General features: G+C 36.7%; 2 protein-coding genes across 2 annotated transcripts; both read left to right on the top strand.

The window, feature by feature from the left end:
- Positions 1-582: 582 nt before the first annotated feature.
- Positions 583-1,744, top strand: LOC112501242 (glucan endo-1,3-beta-D-glucosidase). The gene is made up of 4 exons (XM_025104950.1): positions 583-637; positions 799-830; positions 965-1,199; positions 1,532-1,744. Exons 1-4 carry the CDS (start codon positions 586-588, stop codon positions 1,555-1,557), a joined length of 345 nt encoding a protein of 114 aa, XP_024960718.1. The 5' UTR covers positions 583-585; the 3' UTR covers positions 1,558-1,744.
- A 2,271-nt stretch (positions 1,745-4,015) lies between these two features.
- On the top strand, positions 4,016-7,642 carry LOC112500804 (trifunctional UDP-glucose 4,6-dehydratase/UDP-4-keto-6-deoxy-D-glucose 3,5-epimerase/UDP-4-keto-L-rhamnose-reductase RHM1). The gene is made up of 3 exons (XM_025104389.1): positions 4,016-4,103; positions 4,796-6,384; positions 6,938-7,642. Exons 2-3 carry the CDS (start codon positions 4,807-4,809, stop codon positions 7,379-7,381), a joined length of 2,022 nt encoding a protein of 673 aa, XP_024960157.1. The 5' UTR covers positions 4,016-4,103; positions 4,796-4,806; the 3' UTR covers positions 7,382-7,642.
- The last annotated feature ends 234 nt before the right edge of the window (positions 7,643-7,876 follow it).

Raw genomic sequence — 7,876 nt, 5'->3', positions numbered from 1 at the left:
TATATATATATATATATATATATATATAACATGGGTTTGCTAAATCAAACATTAAAAGGATAAAAAGAGTGAATAAATCCCCTTTTAGGGTTTCCTAATTCACATGGAGTGGAGTGGAAGTCACCATTTCTATTCTTTTGTAGATCTCAACTCACCTTGGTATTTGATCCCACCACTTTCTCTGTTCTCATAATCTTTTCCACCACTTTTTACAAAATTACTGTTATTTTTGACCAATTCTCTCGCTGATATTTTGTTTTCCAATAATAATAATTAAACATTTTTATCAAGTGATATAATGTGTGATAAATCCAATAATTTTGAACTTTTGAGGCATAATAATAATTATAAATAACAAGAGTAATTAAAATGTTTAAAAAATCATAAACATCAACTAATCAATGACTAATTAAGCACTTAATGACGCACTCAATTAATTAATGGGCCCCTTAATTATTGTATTAAACGTAACGTCTTGAATTGATCTTCAAATTTCTATAGAGCCGTTACATATCTTTCCTCACCATTCGTCTTTAAAACCACCCACAAAACACACAAATTCAAATCATCACCTCATCATTAATAATGCCTTCTAAATTCTTTGCATATCTTTTCCTACTCTCATCATTCCTTTCAGGTATGCCTCTCAACTTCCTATATATGTATATATATATATATATATAGGCTCGAAAACCTATCACCGGTTTATGTACTGTAATCCGGGGATGCGTTTCCGAAGCCGTTTGATAACGTTATTGAATGAATCTTGACTCATTTTGGTGATTGTTTCATGTACAGTTGGGATGTTTGGATCAGTTTATGGCGATAAGGTAATTAAGGAACATCTGTCTTGTTTAACTTGATGATCTTTGCTATCTATAGATAGTAATGACTTTAAAAGATTGTGTTTTCGGATGAAACCGAACGAGAAAACCCTAAAAAAATTGGTCTTTTCTTGTTGTAGAAAACATGGTGTGTGGCGAAGCCGTCATCGAGTGAGGCGATGTTGTTAGAGAACGTGAACTACGCGTGCTCGCAAGTCGACTGTGGGATCTTGGCGAAAGGTGGTGCGTGTTATTTGCCGGATAATCTCATCAACCACGCCTCCATTGCCATGAATATTTACTATCAATGCAAGGGAAGAAACTCGTGGAATTGCCATTTTGGTAACTCGGGTCTCATTACTATTACGGACCCAAGTAAGTGATCGAAATCTTTAACCAACCCGTTAAAGATTCGAACCTAAACTTCGCTTTTTTCATTAGAAATTCAATCACCCATTAAAGATTAGATGTTAAAGGTTCAATCTTTATTGAAAGTTTAATCAACCCATTAAAGATTTTAAGTTAAAAATCCGTTTTTATTCGAAGTTTAATTGACCCATCAAAGATTTGAGGTTAAAGTTCGGTTTTTACTGGACCCATTAACAATTTGACGTCAAAGTTTAGTTTCTTGTTAGAAATTTAACCAACCCGTTAAAGATTTGACGTAAACGTTTAGATTTTAAAAGAAATTTTGTACTGATTTGCAGGTTATGGAGGTTGCCACTATACGTAAATGATTGGCACGAAGATCCAAGAAGACGATGTTCTCGATTTGTACCCAAAATTTCTAGCATTAGAAGTAGTTAGAGACCATTGGTATGTTATTATTAGGTTTGATCGAATGCAAGAAGCAAGAAACTTGGCTAATTTGTAGCATTATTTCTGTTATTTGAACAATATTGCTTTGAAGGGCTTTTGCTTATTTTTGTGTTTATCGATTAAATATCTTAAATGAAACATTTTCATATGGTGGATGTAAGGATTTTTTTTATTAACTTTGATATCCAACCTGTTATACGAGCCGACTAATTCCAGGGTGACTACCTATTTCGCAGGTAGTCCGAAGTCATCGTATTTGAACCTCAATGGCCGCAAAAAAAAATTTATTCCTACTTGGATTCGTTACATATAAAACTATGTTGTTTTATATCTGAATATAGTGGTGGATCCAGAATTTTCGCCCAACGAATGTACCTTTAAGGTGGATCAAAGGTTCGTAAAATCGTCTGATGTATTTTGGCCGAATTTCATCGTTCCCACCTGATTTTCTCGAACATGTCAATGCAATCACCCATTTCATCGTCCCTAGTAATTTGTTTCATACATGTCACAACTTCAGAATGATTTTCATTTACCGAATCACATAGTTGTTTACTTTTTTACCCTTCGAGGTCGAGGATAATAAAATCAGTCTATTCCGATGTTAGCACGATCAGTGATAATTACGCAGTTATTTGTCATTCTTACAAAAATATCAAGGATTTGATTTTGTTGTATGCTATCGACATCTGTTGTGGTGAAGGATATGCCAATACGTTTTCATGTGGTGGGTAGTTTTGTGCATTTAAGAAAGCATTTATTTGGTTCGGGTGGTTGTGTTGAATTCATGGTTGTGTTGAATTCGTGTACAATGATGGTAACAGATCTATTTTTATAGTGAACATGTATCATATTCACAAAATAAGTTTTGGGAATGCTGATACATATCCTTGTACAGTTGTAGATCCACCAAACGGTTATGATAGATCTAATTTTTAGTGATATAATATATTTAAAATGTTGTTTATAATTAACAGATTAAAATTACGTTTAACGTATAAAACAGTTGAAATTTGGATCAAAAATCATACAGTCCAAGTGCACGAGGTGTACTGGGTCCTTTACGTCCAATACAAGGTTGTACGCTTGTTCACCGTGCAAATTTCTAGCTAACTCAAAGTACTGGGTATGCTTACTCATATATTTGGTTAATGCATACAATTGTAACATATAATCTACGATATATGAAATTTGTAGGTTTTGAAATTAAAATCGAGAACGAATATGATGGGCAAAATCTGAAGATGAAGAAATATAAAAACGAGGGAATAAGAGGGTCAATTTACAACGTGTTTTAACAATATTCAGTCAAGATTTACTGAAATAACATATAATATAAATATTATTTTAACATACTGCCAGTAGGTACCCATGGAACAAGAACAGTCCAGCGAAAGTGCAATCTTTTGTGCGACTATCTCCAAGTGTACTAGCTGACGTTTTAAGATAGAAACATCTAAATTCAGATCGAAACTTAAACGGGTTTCTCATTTGATCATTTATGAGGGGTATTCACGGAAACAACCATTTTACTTTTTTTGGATAAATATCAGATCAACATACATCTTACTCTGTCCAAACTCCACCTCGTGTATCGATAAATGGTCTTTCTTGATGCGGAGTTCTTTGTCTCAATGGTGGAATATGGCATGAATCATTCCTCATGAGTTACATCTGTATATCATGGATCGAAACAAGCGTGAACGAGTTCAATAAAGGATCACGTGCTGTTTTGACTATTTCACTAGAAAGAAACCACGTCACTTAAAAAAACGTGTTTTTAGGTTACAGTAATCACAAACATAAAATAGAAAGCATTTATGTCAACTCGTTCTCTTCTAAGCCATTCGTGTGACAAAATATCTTATGTTCAATCAGATATTAATGCATAAACCTTTATACAAACAGACTCAATCGAAACATAATAAAATAAATTTTAAATAATAAAAAACGTTTAAAAGTCTAGAACAAGATCGGATAACTATCCATAATTCAATGTTCGTTTACCAAACGCTTACCGAGTAAGTGTTTATCAATAAGAGTCCAGTTATCCTTTCAAAATTGATTGTTGGTAAGCATCTTTTACCTGGTAAGAGTTTTTTCCGTCACTTATTGAGTAAGATTCTCGGTTCTTGCTATGCCTTTTGCAGGGTGATATCGTTATTTATTTTGGTAAAGGAAAAAATGATGGTCAAGTAAGTAACCCTGGTCAACATGCGAACCCTTGGGTTAGATTAAATGGAAATGTTAAAAAGATGGAATCATGTTGGGGTGAACCATACACATGTATATATATCTTTGTGTATATATCGATCGAGGCGTCCCTTGCCACTCCTTGAGTCTCGCGAGAAATTTCGTGGTTTCTGCATCATCATCATCATCATCATCATCATCTTTCTGGTCGAGATCTCTCATACACGCAATCTGCAGCTATTGATCCCGATCCGGAGTAAACTTTATGTAAGTTCATGTTTCTCTACGCTAATTTCTTTTCCATTTTCATGTAGCTATAAATAAATATGATCGGACCTCGATCTTGGTTTCTATTCAACGATTTCGAATGTTGTTTATATGATGATGATGGCATTTGATTGTTTTGCTTAGATCTGGTTTATTGTTCGATGAGCTGAATCGAGCTTGTATAAGCATCGATTTGATACAAGGAAATGGTGAATTTGATCTAGATCTGGTTTGTTCTGATTCGTGTTTTAGGTTTAGTGTGCGATTTCTCGTATCTGTTGATTGCCATTTTATTCGATTTCCAATCTGATGAGAGTTAGGTTGAGTTCGACATTTGATTTTAGATCAGGATGCTGATCGTGATCTGCTTTGATTCGTTGTTATAAACCCTCTTCTTTAGTTGTTTATTGCATTTTATGTGCTTTTAGAAAATTAGCATCTCCTTTTTCCAGGATAAATGCAATAACTTGTGGATTAGTTATCGAATAGCTTGCATTTTCCATATGCTGTTATTGCGCCTACACTCCTCTAAAGCATTGTTTAGATTCGCCAAACATTCCATACTGCTTGTCAATTATGTGTTTTTTATGCTGTTGAAGTAAGATTGTTTGCTTTCTACTCTTGAGTTCAAAATTTATAAAGGTTTTTAGCATGCGGATTTTGAGTTAGACTTCTATTTTGTTTTCCCACAGACTGCTCCAGTATGGCTACTTACACGCCAAAGAACATCCTTATCACTGGGGCTGCTGGATTCATTGCCTCTCATGTTGCTAACCGGCTCATCAGAAGCTACCCTGATTATAAGATTGTTGTGCTTGACAAGCTTGATTATTGTTCAAATCTTAAGAACCTCAATCCCTCCAGATCGTCTCCTAACTTCAAGTTTGTTAAGGGGGACATTGGCAGTGCCGATCTTGTCAACTACCTTCTGATCACCGAATCTATTGATACCATAATGCACTTTGCTGCACAAACCCATGTTGACAACTCATTTGGCAACAGCTTTGAGTTCACAAAGAATAACATCTATGGCACCCATGTGCTTCTAGAGGCCTGCAAGGTCACTGGACAGATTAGAAGGTTCATCCATGTGAGCACTGATGAGGTCTATGGGGAAACAGAGGAGGATGCTGTTGTGGGTAACCATGAAGCTTCACAACTTCTTCCTACAAACCCATATTCAGCCACAAAAGCTGGGGCAGAAATGCTTGTGATGGCTTATGGTAGGTCATATGGATTGCCTGTGATTACCACTAGAGGAAACAATGTTTATGGCCCAAACCAATTCCCAGAAAAACTAATCCCTAAGTTCATTCTCTTAGCTATGAGAGGAAAGCCACTACCAATTCATGGTGATGGTTCTAATGTAAGGAGTTATCTCTACTGTGAGGATGTTGCTGAGGCTTTTGAAGTAATTCTTCACAAGGGGGAAGTTGGTCATGTTTACAACATAGGGACCAAGAGGGAGAGAAGAGTTATTGATGTTGCTAAAGATATGTGCAAACTTTTCAATATGGATCCAGAAGCAAGCATCAAGTTTGTGGAGAACAGGCCATTTAATGATCAGAGGTACTTCTTGGATGATGAGAAATTGAAGAGCTTGGGTTGGTCTGAAAGGACCAGATGGGAAGATGGTCTTAAAAAGACCATCGAGTGGTATACCAGCAATCCTAATTGGTGGGGCGATGTCTCTGGAGCACTGCTTCCTCATCCACGAATGCTGATGATGCCTGGTGGTGTTGATAGGCTTGTTGATGGACCTGAAAATGCTGAATTTGATTCAGATGATGTGGCAAATAGCGGTTCTCAGATTGGCATTGTGGTTACCACTCCCAAAAGCAGTAGCACCTCTACTAAGAAACCGTCCTTGAAGTTCCTCATCTATGGTAGGACAGGTTGGATCGGGGGTTTACTTGGGAAGCTGTGTGAGAAACAAAAAATTCCATATGAGTATGGAAGAGGTCGCTTGGAGGATCGCTCACAGCTTTTGGTTGATATTCAGACTGTTAAACCAACTCATGTTTTCAATGCTGCCGGTGTCACTGGCAGACCCAATGTTGATTGGTGTGAATCTCACAAGACAGAAACTATCCGTACCAATGTCTCGGGCACCCTGAACCTAGCAGACGTATGCAGAGAACACGGCCTTTTGATGATGAATTTTGCCACTGGATGCATTTTTGAGTACGATGCTAAACACCCAGAAGGCTCTGGCATCGGTTTTAAGGAAGAAGACAAGCCCAATTTCACCGGATCCTTTTATTCAAAGACCAAAGCTATGGTAATCACCATTTCTTAATCCTTGTCTTCTTTTTATTTTTTCAATATTTCTTCATGCATACACCGAAAATTGTACTACAAACTTGCAAGTAGGCTGCTTTTGATATGTGGGACGGGACAACACATAACAAAAAGTTGTTTCATGTTTGGTGTGACAATTAGACTGCAGCACTTGGGGGGTGCATTTTTCAGCCCCACCAAAATAGGTGGAACAAAAACCAGTGAGATGGGAAAAGTTTGGTAAAATTACTAAACTGCCCACATCAGACTAAAAACCTTAAACCTTCCACAATTCTTTCACCATCTACCTCACTCTCACCCGTCCATGCTCGTCCAGTTCTGTTTCATCCCATTTGTGTACCAAACGCACTACATGGGACAGAACAAAAACTTGTTATCCCACATTTGTTGCTTCATTTAGACTGTCATAAGACAGAACTGAGTTTTGTCCCACCAGATTAGGTGGAACAAAGATCAAGGAGAGGAGACTAGATTGGTGTTTGGTAGATTACTAAACTGTATGCTATGAATGTGATATTGATCGAGTTTTTCAGGTAGAGGAGCTGTTGAAAGAATACGACAACGTTTGCACCCTGAGAGTCCGAATGCCAATATCATCAGACCTGAACAACCCGCGCAACTTCATCACCAAAATAGCTCGTTACGACAAAGTCGTCAACATACCCAACAGCATGACCATCTTGGATGAGCTTCTACCAATCTCAATAGAGATGGCAAAGCGAAATCTGAGAGGAATCTGGAACTTCACAAATCCTGGGGTGGTAAGTCACAATGAGATCCTGGAAATGTACAAAAAGTACATAAACCCAGAATTCAAATGGGTCAACTTCACCCTGGAAGAACAAGCCCGAGTGATCGTGGCCCCACGGAGCAACAACGAGCTGGACGCATCGAAGTTGAAGAAAGAATTCCCGGAGTTGATGTCGATCAAGGAATCGTTGATCAAGTACGTATTCGAACCCAACAAAAAACAGTAATGAAGATGGATGAGATTCGAGATTCTTTCTTTGTTTGTAAACTGGAAATCGGGTAGTTTTACTTTGGTGTAATGGGGTTTGGATTATACGTCTGTAATGTTTAAGTCATTTGTTCCATTTGGTAGAGGATGATGATGATGAGATAGGAGGAGGCCATTTGGTATTTTATATTTTCTCCACCAAAACTTAGTCTGTTTACGAATATTTTGGGTTTTTAGATTTGTTGTTGGATTCTCTATTAAAGATTTGTTATTCTGTGAACTCCTTTTTTTTTCATGTATTTATTAAATAAAATGGTATCGTAACAACATCTTCAACAACTATAATGTTATTTTGGAAATTATTTGGAAAAACTTTGCTCAATAAATTGCGCTAAATTTTCCGAAGAGAAAAAGGAAGAGAGTGGAGAAACATATGTTATTTCTGTCTCAAAATAAGTGTCTACCTTTACTATTTTTGTAAGTGTTTATTTTTAAAAGTAAATGTATATTTTTC

This window comes from Cynara cardunculus, assembly GCF_001531365.2.
Source record: "Cynara cardunculus var. scolymus isolate 2C chromosome LG 17, CcrdV1, whole genome shotgun sequence".
NCBI classification, from domain to species: Eukaryota; Viridiplantae; Streptophyta; class Magnoliopsida; order Asterales; family Asteraceae; genus Cynara; species Cynara cardunculus.
The sequence above is the reverse complement of the archived record's forward strand: the minus strand, read 5'-3'. Positions and strand labels throughout refer to the sequence as shown.

Bases quoted from the DNA above. Each gene is read 5' to 3' on its own strand.
- LOC112501242 (XM_025104950.1), top strand. From the start codon at position 586: ATGCCTTCTAAATTCTTTGCATATCTTTTCCTACTCTCATCATTCCTT. The intron at 831-964 runs GTAATTAAGGAA...TTCTTGTTGTAG, and splicing joins GATCAGTTTATGGCGATAAG to AAAACATGGTGTGTGGCGAA. The intron at 1,200-1,531 runs GTAAGTGATCGA...ACTGATTTGCAG, and splicing joins CATTACTATTACGGACCCAA to GTTATGGAGGTTGCCACTAT.
- LOC112500804 (XM_025104389.1), top strand. From the start codon at position 4,807: ATGGCTACTTACACGCCAAAGAACATCCTTATCACTGGGGCTGCTGGA. The intron at 6,385-6,937 runs GTAATCACCATT...CGAGTTTTTCAG, and splicing joins ATTCAAAGACCAAAGCTATG to GTAGAGGAGCTGTTGAAAGA.